The 20,503-nt window shown below is 47.0% G+C and overlaps 1 protein-coding gene across 1 annotated transcript; it reads right to left on the minus strand.

The window, feature by feature from the left end:
* Positions 1 to 4,297: 4,297 nt before the first annotated feature.
* MAL (mal, T cell differentiation protein (MAL blood group)) lies at positions 4,298 to 7,475 on the minus strand. The gene is made up of 4 exons (XM_074864901.1): positions 7,319 to 7,475; positions 5,244 to 5,411; positions 4,931 to 5,065; positions 4,298 to 4,692 (listed from the first exon to the last, which is right to left on the minus strand). Exons 1-4 carry the CDS (start codon positions 7,403 to 7,405, stop codon positions 4,618 to 4,620), a joined length of 465 nt encoding a protein of 154 aa, XP_074721002.1. The 5' UTR covers positions 7,406 to 7,475; the 3' UTR covers positions 4,298 to 4,617.
* Positions 7,476 to 20,503: the final 13,028 nt, after the last annotated feature.

Raw genomic sequence — 20,503 nt, forward strand, 5'->3', positions numbered from 1 at the left:
TCCCTCTTTCTGCAAGGTCTGCACACTAGCTACACTTGCATCTGCTCCCATGAGGGTCCTCAGGACTACTCTGCCTTGCCTCTGCTCTCTGGAGGAGGTTTAGGGCTCTTCTCAGACCCACAGGACAATAACACATGTTTGAGCACTTCCATGAATCAGGAATAAGGCATTTCCATCCCTCAAAGCAAATGGGGTTTCAATGCTTGATTCTGTTAGCGTAAGGGAGGCCAAGGAGAAGGAAGGGGCCCTGGTCTCAGTGCAACGATCAGAGGTGGGGAATGGACCATAGTTGGGTCAGGAGAGAGGGAGGCAGACCGAGTCAGCCATGAATCAGGCTCTGCCACAGACCCACACGGAGCTTTGATCCCTCTGTAGAAGTCATCTTTGGTGGGTTTCCCGTTTTCACACGTTTGTTCATACAGATGCTTGCATAGATGTTTTACCCAGCATACAGTTTGCTCATCACTCACAGATAAAGCTGACTATAAAATAACAAACGTCAGAAACTCCTGCATTTTCCATGGAGCTGGCTGTAATTTTCTATTAAGTTTCTTTGCTTTCAGGCAAAGCAAATTCCCATGCAATTCAGGAGAAGATGGAAATGCTTCTAACTCATTGCATCACTGGAGGCAAGGTATCCAATATACAAATATTTGGGGAACAGCTAACATTGTGACTAAGAAGCTAATTAAGCAAAAGCAACCAAGATTACAATCTGGGCATAGTTAATGAATAGTTAAAACAAGTCTGTAATCTTGTTTTTATCACAGGATCTGAGGGTTTGTCTTCAAGAGGATAGTTTGTTTTAACTGAAGTCTAATTGCCTGCAGACCTCCTTGTCTTGTTGAGGAAACTGGAGAAGAGCAGAGATGGAAACTACCAGTTGAAATCTGGTGGTGGCTGCAGGGATGCAGTAGGCCCACTGGTTTTAACAGTGTGAATGACTTGTAAGTGCTCTGAGAAAAGGGCTGAGTTGTGGCTTTTTAAATGGGCTGCTCTATCTAGCTATGTTTGCAAGGGATTCCCAGGGATGGGGAGGATGAATGAAATGGTGAGGAGGATGCTGTTGAAGATGTGGTGCCAATCTGGGGGGATCTGGAAGTGCCTGAGCAAATGCAAAACCTGGAATGGAACAGCCCCATGTATTGGGCCAGGCTGGGAGCAGCTCTACAGGCAAGAACTGCAGGTGCCTTGTGGTCAACAAACTGCAAGGGCCAAATGTGTGCAAGCAGCACTCGGCAGAGCTAGCCGCCTCATGTTTGGGGAACCATGCTACCATGCAATTAACCCCAGACAAATATCTCCATGGGAGAAAGATCAAGCCTGCAGTGTTCATCGTGCCCAATGTTTCCAGTGAGGTGACAGCAAATTCTCAGGGCAACGCTACCTCAGGGCTCTCTGTGGGGATGAGACCTGGTGCACGCATGGTTTGTAGATCCTGGGAGATTCTCTGAGGTCTGGGCAGCATCTTTCCCTTCGGAAACATGGAGGGCAGGGACCTTAGGCTGCACAGCTTCCAGGGCATGTGGGTCTTCATGGCTGTGTTGAGACAATAAGAGGGCTGGGCATGATGGGTGGTGGAGACCTCAGGGTGCTTTTTTAATTTTCTTTTCCTCTTTCTTTCTCTTCTTCCCACCAGGCAGGGAACATGCATATTGCTGCAACTCCCCTGGCATGAGGTGCAGTTCAGTGGCCTGGCTCAACAACACCACATCTCGCTGTGTCAGTGTCCTGAGCTGGGGCCCAGCAGCCTTGTGCCAAACAGGGACCCTCCTTCATCTGCAAGCTGTTCAGTTGCATGAAGTTGGGGCCACATTGGGAGGGTTTCAAAGTTGCAGCACTGCTTTTTATCAGTTACTTTGGATGCTCTTGACCCTGCAGTGGCCCTTCTCTCTGCCCACCTCTCCCCAGGCAAAGACTTGGCCCCGGGTTACACTGGGGCCACAGGGTCTCCGTCCCAGGGCCATGTCCACAACCTTGACTCAGCCCACTCCCCGGCTACGCTGGGGCTGGTGAGCACTCCCATGCCAGCAGCACCCAGCTGTTTTTTTCCAGTGCTGGTTTACAGCAAGGTTACACTAATGCTGGGGGGAAAGGCATCTCAGCACACAGGGTGGGGCCAGAAGGAAAGGGATGAGGTGAACTAGTGCAGACTGGTGTGAACTGGTGTGTGGCAGGGAAGGGTGAAGCAAAGGGTAAAGCAAGGCAGAAAGAACTGGGGAGGAGAGATGGAAGCCCTGCCAAGACATAGGCTGCAAACGTGGTGGCCACAAGGCACAGGGATGTGGGTGTGAGGAGACAGACAGCACTTCTCAGTGCAGAGGTGCTGGCCACACCTGGGTACAGAACGTGGACAGAGCTATCACATCCCAGGGGCCAGGGTATGACTGCAAACGTCTGCCTTGGTAGATAGACCCAAACAGAAAGGTGTCTTTGTGTTTCAATGCTAAATTCAGGGGCATTAATAGAAGAGGGCAAATCTGGGCACCAACCATGCACACGCACGCGCACACACACACTCCCCACACACACCCCCCACACACACACACCCCCCCCCGGGTGATGTGATGTTGAAACCAGTTTCACCAGGTGCACGTTAAGCCTTCAGAACCAAGCGCCAGTCCAAAGCGGCTGTGAGTTCCCTTCCTGCTCTGACAAGGGTTTTCTTTTTATAATCATCTTGCTGTTGTCACACTAACACAAGCAAAACAGGTCAGGCTGGTTTTCAGCAAGGAATAAACAAGAAAAAAGAAATCAAATGTTTTCCTCATTGCAATAAAAAAGCCTCAGAAGTCCCCCCTGGATCTGAAGCAACAGAGGTGCCTCCAAGGCAATCTTTATTTCCCTTCCAGTCTCCAGTCCGTGTTATTATCTAGGAACTTCAGACTCAAAATGGAAGCACTTTCTGCCCCACAAGCTGGAAGGGCTGATTTGGTACCACAGTTTATTAGGCACCTCTAACACATGAAAATACCCCTTCTTGGGTCTAAACCCCATTTAAATTAACTCACTGTTGTGGTTTAACCCTAGCTGGCAATTAAGCACCACACAGCTGCCTGGTCATTCTCCCCAGTGGGATGGGGGAGAGAATCAGAAGGGTAAAGTGAGAAACCTCATAGGCTGAGATAAAGACAGTTTAATAGGTAAAGCAAAAGCTGCACACACAAGCAAAGCAAAACAAGGAATTCATTCACCACTTCCCATCGGCAGGCAGGTGCTCAGCCATCCCCAGGAAAGCAGGGCTCCATCATGCATAACAGTGACTTGGGAAGACAAATGCCACAACTCTGAACGTCCCCTCTTACTCCTTCTCTACCCCAGGTTTATATGCTGAGCATGACGTCACATGGTCTGGGATATCCCTGGGGTCAGTTGGGGTCGGCTGTCCCGGCTGTGTCCCCTCCCAGCTCCTTGTGCACCCCCAGCCCACTCACTGGTGGGATGGGTGAGAAGCAGAAAAGGCCTTGGCTCTGTGCAAGGGCTGCTCAGCAGTAACTAAAACATCCCTGTGTTAGCAACACTATTTCCAGCACAAATCTGAAAATTAACTCTATCCCAGCCAAAACCAGCACACTCACTCAAGTTAACACTCTGGAGTAATGTAAGCATTCAGATAAACGTCATCACTAAGATTGACCCGAGCTGGTTTAGCCCCTGGCCCTGGCTACAGATTCCCACAGGCTCCCCTTGCCAGAAAAGCCCGCTCATTCATGCCCAAGTCTGTGCCTCCTTAGGCACTGCCCTGTTACAGTGCTCCTGAGGCTGTACAAGGCTGTGTACCTGTGCGAAGCAAAGGGAAAACAGCAGAAATTACTCTTGTCTATTTGCAAATTCACAGCAAGCCCATCTTTCTCAGCGACATTGTGCTGGTGCATGTGAGAGCAGCCATGCACCAAGGACAAGAGTTGATTGCCTGGGTTTATTCAAGATGTTAATCTAATCATCCAGACAATTCTCCTACAGCCTACCACACATTTTCTAAGTTGTGTTTTGTAGGGAGGTTAAAGACAATGGTAATTCCTGTCATTATGGTTGTGCCTCATAATTCAGCAATACTCTTCAGGAGTTGCAATAACTCATGTTGCCCCTGATGCAAGTTAGATATTGTCCCTGTTTCTCATGACAAGTAAGAGATGGCATTTCCAGAAACTGGATGAAGATGTTCTTTTGGCACAGCAGTTTTACGGAGGGAACCAGGCTTACATGGAGGGCTGGTAATTAAAATGACCTGCTTTCCTATTCATGCTGGTTGTTCAGGCTTCCCGTCATAGCAGTAACAACCCTGGAGGCATAAAGGTGTGGTTCAGGGAGATTTTTAATCACTTTGAACCCAACTATATTATTCTTTTTAAAGTTGGATGTTTTTCTATTTGGGCCCAAATTACCAGCATCAAACTGTACCCAGCCAAGAAGAGACTGAAGGGAAACAGGTTGTGCCAGGATGTAGCTTCCTCTGGGAGGCTCTTTGTCTTCATTGCCATGGTCGCACATAAAAAGCTTCTTGTTCATAGTACATACGTTAAAAAACAAACCCCAAACCCAGCCTGGAAATTGCAGTTGTTAAACAGCTTTCGTGTTCATGGGGTGACCACAAGACACACTTGCAAGGGGAGGCCCTTAGGAAGATTTCCATCGCAGGAGTGAGAACACCTTATGGATCACGTACATCAGGGTAGCTACGAATGCAAATACCTACAATGGAAAAACACATCAGCCAGTTAACTTATTACATGGCATGAGTTCCTGCACTGAGCAAATACCTTGTGATGCGTTATATCTCTATTGACTCTTGAATGTTTGGAGACATTCATGCATAGTAGGACTGGGACTAGTTTCATTGTTCCTGTTGCTGGTGCAAGTAAAGATTGGCCCTTGAGGCCGCTCCACAGTCACCCCCTCACATTCCTTCCCCTGCTTGCCAGGCACTCACCACAGCAGCGATGTTCTCCCGGTAGATAGCTGTTACCAGAGGGTTGGTAGACAAGCCAACTACATAGGTGTAGTAGGCTTCCAACACAGCAGCACTGAGGTAGAACAGAGCTGCTGTCTCCTGACAGATGACATCCTAAGAAACAAGGATCACGCAGTCATTTCCAAGGAGGGAGCACACTGCGAAGGGGAAAAAAAAGGAACCCACACAAGCAAGCACCAGCCTGCAATTTGGAGTGCTGTAACAAGGAGACAATAGTCTACAAGTGATACCAGGGAGGGGAGAGGCCCTGAGGTTTGTCACATCCACTTACCAAGGTGACCCAGGAGCTGCTGCCCCCATGCACCCCGCAGATGTCAAGGCACAGAAGAGTGGTGGACATAACAAAGCAGAACACAGAGACAAACATCACCCAGCCTTGCAGGATGGGTAATGGGACCTTCGAGGATGCCACCAGGATCCAGACAAGGCCCCCAAAGATCTGCAAGTGAAAGTGGGAGAGAGGGAAAGTGTGGAATAAATTGGCTTATCCAGAGAAGAGCCAAAAACCGTGCACACCTCTGTCACTGGCACTGCTCGTGGCAATAGCCCAGGGATGCCTTTGATTTCTTCCCAGCCTCCACTTGAAACTGGGCATTTAGCTGGGAGCATCTGCCTCGGATCTTGACCCCAAAAAAATCTTGCTGTAGCCCTGCCTTCTGGTGTCACACCCTTCCCACATCAGTGTGCTCAGGAGGCTGGTTCAGACATTTTTGAAGGCTGGTTTCTATGAACAGGAAGGCTTATTTCAGAAGGGCGTTTGCTTCACACGCAGTGTGGCAGGATCATCTGAGCTGCAGGCAAGACCTTCTGGCATTTTTGTAACTGTCTTAGCATTTGAAATGCCATATTTTTTTTTTTGTAGTCACCATACGAACCCACTGCAGGCAACCTCAGATTCCACTAAAGATTGAGAAACTCTTTATCTTTCTGAATGCTGTGATTCAAGGCAGCCGCCTCCTTTGTACACAGCAGAGATAATACAGCTGCATGACCTAGGGACACACACCTCCAGCGATGGAGGAATCCAGTTATGCAGCATTCCTCTTTCCCCGGGTGGTTACTGAGCCTTTAGGATGCACATTTCCAGAATTTACCCAAACCAAAGGATAGGGTGCTTATTGCTGTCTCATTAAGCAAGCTGCCTTACCAAATCCCCTGGAGACAGAGATTACAAACAAGCAGTTCAAGGCACAGACCTTACCGTAAGCATGTTGAGCCCAGCAGCACCAGAACTAACACAACCCTGTGGTGGGGTGGCTGGCAAACATCTGCCCAGCCAGAACCTTCACAGGGACTTTTCACCTTCCTTCATGCAGCTGCAGGAAACCTGGAGCTTGCTCTTAGGGCCTGGACACAGAGACTGAGTCCCTAGAGCATATCTGGAGGAGCTGAAGGAAAGCCTTTCTTTACACATTGGTAATGCCTGCTTTAACCCAACTCCTCTTTGCTTGACTGCTATCACTAGGAGAATGAAGGAAATGCTGTAAATCCCAGGAGCGTGGACTGAGTTGTGTTACAGGGAAGGATTTGGCCCCAGATGGCAAAATTGAAGTTTTTAGCATGCAATAATCTGAATACCATCCTACAACACTCAACCTTCAATGCTGGATGAAAGTGCCCAGGCTTTCGAAAAAGTATCTCAAACTGTTGTGAGAAGAGCAGGTTTCATGGGTGGGGGCAGAGGACACAGGAAAAAGGTTCTGAAACTTTCCATATTAGTCAGTGCTCACAGCAACCGCTTTTAATCACCTGTGCCAAATCTATAAAGATTATGATCTTCTCCTGCTCAATGAAGTTACAATACAGGAAGAATTTACAAAGTGTTTGTTCACCCTTTGCTTATCCACTGTTGCCCACACACCCAGGTCCAGCACATTGCAGCTGAGCAGTACAGCTTCAGCAGCCCTAAGCTCTTTGCTGCTGCAAAAAATTACCTCAGCAAGCCTTTATTCCCTGCTTTAAGCAAGCAATTTATCCTCTGCTTGTATCAGCTGATAAAATCATCTTCCAGTTAATTTACTGGCTGTTTGGCAACCTAGTTTAGACCCACCAGCACCCCCTTCAACTTTGTTAGGCAGAAAATTACAAAAGGTTTTTAGAGCACCGCAGAAATCCCCTGCAGACTGAAGGAGAGCTTCAGAGCCCCAGCCTGGGGCTTGTGGTTTTCTTTGAGGGTGTGCTAGGTATCAGGGGCTGGCCCCAGACCTTTGTGACTCGGGGACTTGGTGTGGCTCCTGGACCACATGCTTAGCATCAATTCTCATCCCTCAGACACCTGCAGCATGAAGTGTGCTGGATGCCCCACAAGCAGCATCTGCCTTCCCCCAGGGAAAAACCAGCACTCACAATTTCAGGAATGAAGAGCACATCTGGGAAAGTCGTCAGGACGGCCAGGCCACTGGGCAAAGAGGTGGTGGAAGTTGCCGAGGACATTGCGAGCCTCTCCCACGGTGACTATCAGTCGCTCTGTCTCTAGCTGCTGGAGGTAGCTGCTAAATGCAGCCTTCCCTCCCTCTCTCTCCCTCTTCCTCATTCCCTCCCCTTCTTCCTGCTCTTCCTTCTTCCTCCCTCCTTCCTGGTGGCAGGTGAAGACAGCTGTGTGGCACAGGTGTGGCCAAACCCTGTGACCAGGAGCTACTTGGTAGCTGACAGGAGCCACATGTGAGGTTTTCAGGAGATACAGGCAGCCCTGAGGCATTTTGAGCAGAGATGTCTCTACACAAGCTGACCATGCAGGGCGGTGGTGAGTTGCACTGGCTTAAATCTGAGGACAACAGGGAAGACCTCTACCTATCCAGCTGGGTCCCCTCTTATCCCCTTTATTTGCACAGTAAGTCAGCTTGTCCCCCATCCATGTGAGCTGGCCACAGCAGTGGGCACAAGAGCAGCTGGTGGCCAGGGCGAGCCAGGACACGCCAGCTACAGCTGTGAGAAATGTCTCACAGATAGACATGCATCCCAAGACGAGGGCAGTCAAATTGCAGGGTGAGCTACTTCTGTTGTCTCAGAAGGAGATTGGATATGCCAAGGTAACAAAAATTACCTAAAAGAATGAGATTTCCCAAGCCATTTGGCTTCTTTTTTTTTTGCTTTTTTTTTTTTTTTTTTTAGCCTGGAGTCTATGGGAGTGAGTCATTCCCCTCTCCATACTATGGAGTGTTCACTTCTTTTTAACATGCTCACTTGGATACCCAACAAAACCACACAACTTCAGAAGCTAAGGCCAAAGGCATGAAACGTCAGGAAAAGAAAAGGAGCAGTGTGGCAACACACATTGCTGTGGACCAGTGACCCGTGGAAGAAGTGCCCGTTTCAGCCAGGCCCTATATATGGTGCTTGCCCTTCCGCAGCTGCTCCCATGCATGAGGCTTTGGTGCAGGGTCTGGAGCAGGAGGTAGGAGGAACTGCCTCGTTCCTGGCCCCATGTGCCTGGTACACACAGCTCCAATAATTGCCACCATCAGCTCTGGCCTGGAGCCTCCAGCCAGCCTCCTCACAACTGCAACAAGGGGCATGTTCAGTTGTTGTTGCTCTGCTTTCTGCAAGCGCATCAGCCGGTGTCACAGCCCTAGGGCAGGAATGGGGTGCCCTGGTGTTGCATATAAAGGTGACAAATGAATTTGGTAGGAGATGAATCCCCTTGCGTTCTAGCTGGTCCTCAAAGATTATAGGGGCTAGGGGCAGCTGGGCTTATTTCTTAATAGGTAAGCCAATTATTGCCGTGACTAGAGGTCTGAAACCAGATATATGAACTGCTTGTATGCTGTAGGTCCGGTCGCATTCAAAAGAAGCAGTCAGATGCACGAATAGTATCGTTTATTCTTATGCAACATTTCAGTTTCTTTGAGATTGCCAGCAATAAATGCACTATACTGCAGAATGGCTATATAGCTCTACAAACAAAAATGAAACCAATTGCAATCATAAGCTTAATTTCCCAGGTAGTCACTTGGCATAGCCGAGGTCACAAATTTTACCGAAAGGCATCCCTTTTTTTTTTTTTTTGGGGGGGGGGGGGGGAGGAGAACAAACCCATGGTCTGTCCCTCTGATTTCTTATCGAATTCTCATCCCTCTGAGTTAGGTATGAACTCGAGGTAGTACTTATCGACTATCGTGCCAAGTGTGTATGTGTGTGTGGTCAAGCCACTGTTCCTTGAGTTGTAGCACAAAACATTTCTTGATCTAAATTCCAAGCAGTTGTGTAAATCTGTTCTTGTGAAAAGCAGAAGAATGGGACCATGTGGCTTCCACCTCGCTTCACGTTCCTCCTCAATACCATGGCAACACAAAACACTGGATCATCACCCTGTCTTGTGCCTATTCTAGGCACCAGTTGTTCAGCAACAGTGAGCTTTGCAGTCTTTCACTGTTTTGTGCTCCCAACACTTCCAACACGTGGGCAGCACTGAGTGTGGTGGCGAGGCTACATGAGCCAGTTACCATCAGTGCAGACCCTTCTGGCTGGGAGCACAATGGGTTTATTTTGCAGCAGGCTGGAGGAAATGGGGAGAGCTCTGTAGGGAGAAAAGGAATAAATACCTGCTCTGAATCCAAGGGACACAGAGAGTCTGGGGGCATCAAATGCAAGAAAGGAAGACAGTGTGAAAATTTTCCCTTACAGAGGAAGCAGTAGGGCAGATGGCTGGAGGAGGCTGCAAAATCAAAAAATTGGACAAATGCTTTTAATAAGCAAATTAAATGAGGGGGATGGTCCCCACTTTATGGACCTCCTCACCTTATTTTATACAACATGCACAAAAACATGACCAGAAAGAGAAGGATCCTCTGTCATGTGCCTGGGTCCCAGGAGTTTGGAGTATCAAACCTGTCTGAATAACAATCATCACTAGGACTTGCAAGGACAATGAGCACCTGCAAAGTCCCTGGGCAGCCTTGGCAGGACATGCCAGACAGGCTCCAGGGGTACTCGAAGAGGGGGTGAGGATGACAGTTAGGTGGTAGAGCAAGCACAGAGCCCCAGAGTTGGTGGGGATGTGAAGGGGTGTGATGGATACCCTTTAATGAGACCTTGAGCTCCCCCTTTTTTTTCCCCCCCAAGTAGTTCATTGAAGCAAGACAATTTAAGTGGATATTTCTGATGACCTTTTCTCACTTAAATGCAGAGCCTGTGCTGACCACCTCCTGCCTCAAGTACCATGCAGGGGCCTCATGACTTCTTCTTCAAAGGTGTGAGAGTGTTTTTGCTGTATCTACCTAATTTCCTGCTTCTTTAGTGAGATTACATGTGCAATAAGATTACATAGGTATACATATGTATAAAAACTTACCTATGTGGCAGACATACAAACCAGTCAGCAAACAAGTAGAGCAGAAAGCAGTGGGAGTGTAGGCACAGAGCTGCACAGACAACTCCAGAGGGGGTCTAGCTATCTCTGTAAGGGGTAGAGTTGAAGCTACATAGCCCTTCTATTCCTGGGACGACAGGAGTGGCAGTGGTGGGCATGAGGAAGGAGCAACTGTGTTCTGAGAGACAGGGACACTGGTGCTTGGTTCAGTCCAGCTGGGCTGAGTAAGCTTTGAAGAACCCTTTCTTTACTTGTTATTAGAATATAATTTCTTGAAGGTATGGCTTCTCCTATTTTATTTCATGTCCTCCTCTGTTGACTGGGAAGCAGCATGTAACTAAAAGCAACTATCAAACTGTTGGGAGTTGCCACAATACTGTAAACTTGAGACCTGGTTTTGTTGGTGGCTCTCAATACAAGAGTTCTCTTAGAACTGGTCGGTAGCAGTGGACTTTCCCCTCATAGACCAGCTTTTCAACACAACCAGTCAAAACAGAAAAAAGTCTGAATTCTGCGAAGTCTCTTTGAAAGTTAACTTCATCTTCTTAGCAGAAGAGACAGGCGAAGTGCATGACACATGTGATTTCTGGCAGACTAAAATCTCATAGATGTTTATTCCTGAAATGTTCATGAGAAAACAAGGAAGTATAACAAATATAGGATTATCACAATTTAAGCTTAAGAAACTTCGAGGGATTTAGTTCTGGGAATGAGTGTGAGGATTTTAGGAATCTAAAAGTCCCCTTGGGGAACACTGTCTGTTACCAGCATCTTTGTTTCTAGTGGTACACACAAAACAATGTTCAGGTTCTCTTCATCTAAGGCTAAAGCCTACAGCTTTTCAAGAATGCTTGCACTGTCAGATACTCTACCTGATGATGAAAAGACACTGCTACAGCTTGAATATTTGACCATCATCTTCACAATGAATTACCAGGGAACCAACCCCAGGCTGAGAATGAATGAGGACTTTATTTCACAAATTGTGTCTGAATGGTGAATGAACTGAACCATTTGCAGACAACTGACAAGCAAAACATACCATGAATATGTACTTCATATAAATTCTTTTGAATACTTCTTCATCTGTGCAAGCAAGTAGAGAGACAGTTCATCTGCACAGCTGAGGCAGTGATTTTTTGGGCATCTGCTAGATTTCTGTATGGCATTTGAGAACCCAAAGTTTGTGTAGCTGGAACAGATTTGAAAAGGGTCTGATTGTAGGTGGAAGACAGTTAGCTTGAAAATGGCTGGAAAACACTGACTTTCACCTTAAAACTATGAGCATAAGAAAAAGTCTTTAGGGTTTATGCTCCTCTATCTTTTGATTTTTCCTTTTCTTTCTTCTTCACTCTTCACATGGATCTGTGACCCATGTTGTCAGTACACCTTGGGGTTAGGTATTCAGTTTTCTTGGTATTTTGGTTTTGATCTTTTCTTTCCTCTGTTGCTAATTTACCCAGACAATTACCCACAGCCCCCTAAAATCAGCCTGGGGTCCTCCATGCGCTGCAGATGAGCATCTGCTCCACCGGTGACCTCCATGGGTGGCAGGGGGGTGGCCCTGCCATCTCACCATGGGCTGTAGGGGAGTCTCTGCTCCAGCACACCTCCCCACATTCCTCTTCCTCCTCCTTTGTTCCACTAACCTTGTTGTTTGCAGAGGTGTCTCCCTCACAACTCCACCTCACAACTCCAACTCCTCCTCCTTCTTAAATACGTTATCACAGGGGTGCAGCCACCGTCACTAACTGGCTCAGCCTTGGCCAGAGGCGGGTCCAACTTGGAGCTGGGGGAGCTTTGAGAAGCTTCTCACAGGGACCACAACTGTAGCCCCCTTTCCTGCTACCAAAAACCCTGCCACACACACAAACCCAGCACACCCTCTCCCTTCTGGCCTCCCAGTGAACTCCAGTGTGAATTTATGGATTCACTGCATCTTTCACCAAGACAGAGCCAAAACGGTCTCTCCATCAGGACTGAACTCCTAAGGACAAGGACTTCTGGCCAGATGTTGGCTGGCAAAAGCTTGTGGAGTTGTATGCTAGAGGAGGCAACTCCTGAGACTAAGTACTTTTCTGAAATCCCTTCAAATTAGGCATTTAGAAAGGCTAAGAGTAAAGCTCTATTGTAGCACTTGATATCTGCTCAGCGGCTGCTGAGTGAGGGGGACTCTAAGGAGATGAACTCGAAGCTGGAGTCCCTGAGATCGAAGGGAGGGGGTGGCGGCAGAGGCTTTCACAGGCTGCCGGGCCGGGCATGCAAGCGGCACCGCCCCGCAGGACTGCCAGTGTCACCAAAACGGGATCAAAGGACTTACTGACGCCAGTGGGATGGAGATAAGCAGATACGCCTCGTGGAGCAGGCTGATTATAGAGGATACAGTAACACATATTCATCACATTCTCCTATGGAAACGTGGTAATTCCCGTCACTTCTTTTCTTATTCCCACCTCTTTTTGGTCATGCGCACTTCAGTCCTGAAACAAGCTGGGGGGCTGCTTTTGAGACCGCCATGGATTACTGACCTGAAAGACCCTCCGATGCCCTTGACCCAAGGATTTGGGCTCACATGGTGATTTGAACGTGCTTCGAGGCCCTTTCACAGTGTAACTTTTAGAATACCTGGTCTGCAGGGCAATAAATCGTCCTGACTGCACAGTCTAACACTGGTACCTCATTACGGGTCTTATTCTTTGACTGGAAACCTGGTTAATGATGATTACTAGTCTACATGGCCTCAGCTTGGGACTTTAAAAAGGACTTTGTAGCAGCACAACTGGTTGTTTGGTTAGTCTAAATTATTCCTTATTTAAATCCTGTGGTGGTTTAGCCCCTGCCGGGGTCTGAGACCACGCGGCCGCTACCCCTCCCCAACAAAGGAGTGAAATACAAAGCCCCAAGACTGAAATAAGGAAAGGTTTAATACAACAGTGCAATAGCAACACAACCAACAACAGCAATAACAATAACAGTAATAGTGATAGCAATGAACAGAGCAAAATAGCTACCAAATACAGCAGTGGGAAGCACGATGTACAAAACCACAAGTGCACCGCGCTCTGCGCCAGGAAAATGTGACCTGCCAGGATGTGACATCCGCATGGTATCTGAATAACCCGGCTAGAGCTCCCCCCCACTGCTGGGGAAACTTAACCCTATCCTGGTTAAACCAGGACAAATCTAAATCACCAAAAATCATTAAAATCAGCTCAAATTAAGAGCAAATCGGTAACACCGTGGTGGGGAGCCGCACTGACCCCACGCCTGGCTCTGCCGCCGCCGCCGCCACCCGGCCACGCGCTGTGGGGTCACCCCCCCTCCTCCGGATCCCTCCATCCAATGCGTGTGGCAGTAATGATCTAATTGTGCATAACACTTCCTCACTGTCTCTCGCTGCCAACCCCCACAGGAGGGGGGATTCTGGCCCGTACTGGTTTCAGGACCTTAAAGGGTCCTTGCAGAATGATTGGTTGCTGCCATATGATTTTTTCAGCTTCCTGCAAAGCTAGGCTAACCATGAAAAGACCCTTCTCCCAGATCGAGTAACGCTTTTCTGCATCTTTGAAACTGCGTGAATGAAACCCTATAGGGTGGGTTGTACCCTCTGGCCCACGTTGCCACATATGTATGGAGAGTCTATGAATTGTAAGACCCCACTCAATTTGGAATGGATCTGTTGGATGTATCGGCCCTAAGGCCTGATATACTCTGGCCTCAAAGATTAACAGCTTTAAGGCTTCTTCATGGACGGGAGTCCAGTCCCAAATATCCCTTTTGCGTGTCAAATCATACAAAGGACGAGCTATGATGGAAAAATTGGGGATATGTTTCCTCCAAAATACTAGCAAACCTAGGCCATGTTGCAGCTCCTTCTTATTTCCAGGGCTCTTTACCTCTTCCAGGGTAGTTAAAGTTTCAGGGGAAATACACACTGTTCCTCCCCACCACCAAATACCCAGAAACTACCTCGGAGGATGGGAGTTGTACCTTTTCAGATGGAATTTGGAGCCCTAAATTTTCTAGGTGGGTGATTATCGCTGTCTGGGTCCGTCCCACTGCAGCAGCATCAGAGCCACCAATGAGAACATTGTCAATATATTGATATACCCTGACCCCTTCCCTTGGAGGGATTTGAGCAAGCTCCTGCGCTAGCGCATAATGAGCAATGGTCGGTGAATGGCAGTAAACCTGTGCTCAGCCACACACAGCCTCTCATTCCCAAAGGATCCGTCAGAGCAGACCACGTGCTCTGAAAGGCCACAAGCCATTGCCCACAGGCGGTGCCTCAGCCACAAAGGAAGACACGCACCTACTGCACGAGGAAAGCGGCAACAGTCCTTTCACACGGCAAATTTCTCTGTGCACCCTTTGGGATTCTCAGTACGCTGGGAGCTCCTGTCCCAAGATGAGAAGTGCACGTGGTATATCCGGGCAGTGACTAGACATGCCGGTTGTAGGACTGCAGAGGCAACCATCCTGTAACAAGAAAGGAATTGCTCCTCTTATGCCACCAAAGAGGATCCGGTCACGTAATGTGTCTGTCCTTACTTGTACAGCTCTGAAACGCTGTTACTAAAGGTCAGAATATTTTAATACAGCGATGTCAAACAATGAAATGGATTTCCTGCCTACAAGTGAAAAGGAAAGCAGCACTAAATATGCTGACTCCCTAGTTAAAAAACCCACACCATAGTACCAATGTAAGCATTCCATGAATTTTAATGATTTTACTGCATCTACTGCAGCAGGACAGCTGTATATGTATAAAAAAGAAACACTTCTTTTCCCTAAAACCTCGGTTGCATTACAAGTATAAAAGGCGGCTCAGAAAGTGCACGGCACACAGTCAGGCTGATGCAGAGCCATCTGCTGGGAGCACAGAGCCTTAAGCACAATGAGAACAACTTTCTGGATCCCACCGAGTCGGGCAGGATTTCTGGCCATAAAGAGAGGTTTATTGGCAGCACGTCCCATCCTCCCCAGCTGCTAACAACATCCTCGCTGTTTCATTTGAAATGGAAAATACGGGCATGTACAACATCCTTAGTCAGTGTCATTTGATCTAGAAGAAAAGCGGATTTTCAGACAAAAAGAAACATAATATATATACATTCAAGCCAGGCCAACTCCATTAACAACGAATTTTGCTGACTTTACTCATTTACGTACAGTTCATGAATCTTAGGAGATTAAAGAGGAAACAGATACCTGTGCACACGTTGCTTCCAGAGACGTGACACTACTAAACAAAGTGGGGAGGTCTAGTGCGTCCACTGGAAACTTTTCCAGGGTGTGTATTACTGCAGGTGCCAGATCAGATGCTTGCCCATATCCTGGCTCTCTGACTAGTAAGAACCGTGGCCTGCAAAGATGTCGGCTGATCATGAACATTTCTAGAACAGTGAGGAGAAAGTAAGTTTGAAAAGGAAGTGATGAATAGGCACACAGATGGTAAAGGGTTTTCCTACGCACCCTCTTTATTTTGGCAAATACTCTCCATCTTCAAGCAAATAATAAGCCGGTCTGTGATCGGGAGCATCGTCACAGCCCGTTTTATTACAAACTGGTACCATACTTCCCCTAAGAAAACCTGCCAACCCCTAGCACGTCTGCTCTTCGCTGGGCGAGGTTAAGGACCAGCTCTTAAATCCCACAGGGGCACCGTCCAGCTCAATACACAGATGACAACTGGTCAGTAACCTGATATGGGGGAAAACAACTCTCCTCCAGCACCCACCAATCTGGATCTCTTCACGCCCCTACACACCAATTCTCAGTAGGTCTTGAGTTTAAGTAACTGTGAGATCTCTACATCGGTTGAGTTTAGCTGAAATTTGGCCATGGTTACTGGAGATGGTGGGAAGGATGGGGCAGAACCACAAAAATTAACACGGGCACTGAAACACATCAGCTGTTATCTGAAGTACACAATTGGATTGGTTACATGACAGCGGTACACTGAAGACGTAGAAGATTTACATTTATTCAGTCACTCTAATTGTTTCACTTTGAATTGTGCATTAATTTCCCAGTCATCTTGCTTTACTCACACAAAACACATTTGGGAAGAGCATTTGCTTTTTCCACCCCAATACTGTTGGCACCTTTACTGGGTGAAGTCAAAGATCCCAGAGACCTAACCGAGCTCAGCAAGTCCAACAATTTTCTGGACAGCACAGTGATAGAAAGTGAGAAAAATAACTGACCCTACAGTGACGACAGGAATCTATTTTGTCAGCTCTTGGCTTATACGACTTCCACAGTAAAATGTCAAAAGATTAACATAAACTCCGTAAGTGAAAGGTACAAAATGCAGACATCACTTATGTTTTTCTCACAGTGTTTCAACAAACCATTTCTCAGTTTTGTTTCTGCTACAGGATTTGCTACTGGGTTAACAATCTGGGAAGGTAGAAGGTCAAAAGACGGCTACACAAATCCATAGGTTTTTTTAGCTAAAAGGACAGATAGCACATTTCTCTGGTCTGGAGTCTTTTGTTAACTTTCCTGAATAGTCCATAGCTCGCTCTCACATTGGTAGATCTTCTAAATCAGTGCTGGAAACCACTTGTATTGGAGGGCACGCACTGAAAGCTGTTTTCTGAAGAGTTCCTTCTACCACAGATCTAAGGAGACTGTACAAGTCTCTACAAAGCTGTCCTACATCCCGTGATTTGCGTAAGCTATTATCCCTCTGTTGGTGAAAACCTGGAGGTACTTTCCTCAGAATAAAAACAATTAGGAACAACTTCTGTAGCTCCTAGACATGTGAAAAACCCAAGAAGGCTACTTCTTTCTGCAGCAGGTTCCTCCACTGGACATGGGGCAAGTAAGTGGATGCCATGGCCACAGAGTTCCATTTGTCTCAGACTACGGAGTAAGACTATAGAGACCAACGCATCTGCTCAACAAGGCTCCCTGAAGATCAGCGAAGGAGGAGAGAAGGGAAGGCGGGCAGCAGAGAGGGGATGCAATACCAGTCCCCGAGCCTCTCTGCTTTGATTTTGTTGGCGGGGTTTTGCCTCTGGGTTACCAATGCAAATACATCTCCCAGCTCTACTGGGAGCAATACTGGTGCAGCATTCTCCAGGAATTAGCATCATAACTAACTACTCACAGCTTTCCATTAATCAGGAGCGCAGGGAGCTTATACATTTATTTGCTCACACCAACTGACAGACTAAACCTGATCAGGGCTGATGCAGTCACGAGCACGAGCTTCCATACGTTGTGCAAGCCAAGCCCCGAAGCATCCACTCCTAAAACATTCTGATCTCACGTGCAAGTGTACAGTGGGATCCACAAACGTTTCAATCCAGAGACTATGGTTAAAAGTCATGACACCTAAACCAGTATCTAGCTTAAACCACTTGTCTTGTGGTCCTGACACTCTTCCGACAGGAATTAGCAGCATTCAGGTAAAAATACCCCTGTCTCCCCATTTAAACATTGATTTTGAAAGAGGTGCATTAAACATACATTAAACTTTAGATCCGTCTCTACAAATTACAAAGACCATGTAAGCTACTGTCAGAAACAGGGTGCTCTAGCGGAGAACGCACAGCGCTCTACTCCGAAGGGCGAGTCGCTCGCAGCTCCCAGGCAGCGCTGTGCACGTGCATATTATAACATTCTACTGTCCTTACAGCCGAGAGGTTTGCGTGTGTTGATTGCACAAACCAGAACTTTTGCCCTGGCAGAATTTTAAAGAAGTCCATGTTCTTCTTGTACCTTGCTGTTGGGTTCTTCTTCAGTGCAACCTCTGCGTGGGGAAATACTTTCTGCAAGGCTTGCAGAATTTCTGCTAGTGTGTTTTCAAGCAGTGGTTTGGAAATAGGGGGTAGCGGTCGCCCAGGTGAAGTCACAGCCCTCTGTGAAGCTGGAACAATCTTCTGCATAGCCGTGACAAAATCCTCTGCTCTTATTTTAATGGAAGTGACAGCTAACTGCAGCTTCTCATGACTTTCGTGTATCTGAGGACAGCAGCAGCGCAAAGCACAGAGGGCAGTTTCGGCACATAAGGATTTAATGTCAGTACCACAGTATCCTAATAAACAAAACAAGAAGCAAACGTTAGGTCAGTCTCAGGCAACACAGAAGTCAAGGCCACGGTTTCTGAAGTGCAACACTGAAACACTTTGTATACAGCCCAAAATTAACCGCTTAAGAGAGAACTGAGAGTGACTGCACTGAGGAGGAGTTTTGTTACGTGGCTCGCAGCTTGATATCCTGCACTTATGAAGCAGCCTCATAGTCAAAACTCTGCTCCCAAGGAAGATGCCCAAAACCCATTCAACGTTCTGACGGACAAAAAGAAAATCCAAAGAAAAGAAGCATCTGACTTTGTCTGCTCCCAAGACGTGCCAGCTGCCTCACCGCCTCACTCTGCAGCACGGCACAGGAGCTGGGGTACCGCCTGGCACAAGCCCTGACTCCTTGGCACTCAGTCACATACAGTAACTCACTTTTGGTTTCAAACTTACCAACACATTTTTCAGCTAGCTCTTCAAGAAACACGTCCGATGGCTGAGGGTCCCAGCCTTGCGTGTGAATCTTTAAAATCTCCTTTCTAGACTGGAAACAGAATGGTTGCCTTTTAGTTCGTCCCAAGTTTTCTCTTAAGAATACCTCAAAACCACAAAACAAAACCCCCAAAACCCTCACAATAATGCAAACAATTCTCTTCTCCGCTCAACTTTTAAGAATTTGAAAGCTTGGTTAATATGCTCTCTGCTTTTTCTAGCAGGACATTTAATCATTCTCCACTTGTTCCATTAAACTCTTCCTGGGGGTCTGCACGGAAATCAAATGCATTTATAGCTTCCATAAAAAGTAAGTTTCCACAAGTATGAGACCTAACGATCCTGAGGAAGACCCGGTAGTAAAAAAAAACCAACAAACCCACCTTATTTGCAAACAAGAGATTTTTCACCAAAGAAAATTCTCTCAAATTCAGCAAAACTTCATGGTGACAGTCTCATTAGTTCACCAAATTTGCTTTTCTGCCGGTTCATTCAAGGAAAACAGTCCTAGCACGACCTTTCAAATTGCTAGAGTTGTAACAAAGAATAATAATTATGACTCAAACTACTGTCACTGATCCAGGAAATGTCAAAGGTTGCCCATCCTCACCACCGATGAGCAAGACTTTCATTGAGGTATTTCCTGACACACAGGTTAATTGCGGCCGATTTCTACATTTCTTCCACAGTAGGGAGTAACCTATTTGATCTGTTCCATGGCACCCCCTCTCCTGTTGCTGAAAGCAGATAAAAACTGGAGACGAATGTTTGTTTTAAACACACTGTTTAGTGCACTTTCACCAGCCTTCAATCCAGGAAGTATTTTATCCTTTTTCCAAAAAGCGCTAATAGAAGAAAAAGAAGTATCAGTGATAGCCAGAGAAAAAACACCAAACCAGGGTTCCAGTGTTGCACGCTGTCTTCACGCCCTCAATATGTTTTGGTTGCTGTACACCTCTTCTTTCATGGCTTAGCTATTGCCATTGACCTAGAGGCTTCCCAAGCCCTCCACCTGTGCAGGGTTCTTCACCCCTTTGTCCAAATCCCTGTTAATAAGTACCAGGAAGAACGCGAGATCCCCAAATGCTCAGAGGTGTCTCCCAGGACACCCAGCCTGGGCACAACCCAACACAGGTAGAGCCGCTTTCCCTTCACCAACCAAGAAGGGAGAGCAAGAACACTTCAGGCTGAAAGTGCCTCAGTGGACTAAATGAGTAAGCAAGTGTGAACCGCTTTGGGAATGAAACATTTTCATTCATTCCCGCACCCTGATAAACGTTTTTGTTATCAAAAACGGAATGCTTGTGTGCACACCATTTCTTTCATTTTCAAGATGAGAGAGCAGTAATTTACAGCTAATTCATACAGTCAATCTTTCTCAAACATTTCCTTGACTAGAAGCATCCCATTTTCTTGGCTGGTCACAGTGAAGCCAAAAGTAATTCTAGAACTTTGGTGAAGTCATCTTCATCCTAAATATTCAGGACCAGATCTGCCCTCCACAGCGCAAGACAGTCTCTCCAGATATCCCTCTTTTGTCCAAGTTGTACAATACTGGTTTCGACTTCCACTGCTCCGTGATACTGCACCGTTACGTGGTTTTGTTACAAAGACGGACTCTGCCACATTAGCATTAAGACTGAGCTGAAGTTCTTACCTCTTTATCTGGCAACCTGAACAGGAACTCTCGATCAAAGC

Source organism: Strix uralensis, chromosome 3 (genome assembly GCF_047716275.1).
Source record: "Strix uralensis isolate ZFMK-TIS-50842 chromosome 3, bStrUra1, whole genome shotgun sequence".
In the NCBI taxonomy this organism is placed as follows: domain Eukaryota; kingdom Metazoa; phylum Chordata; class Aves; order Strigiformes; family Strigidae; genus Strix; species Strix uralensis.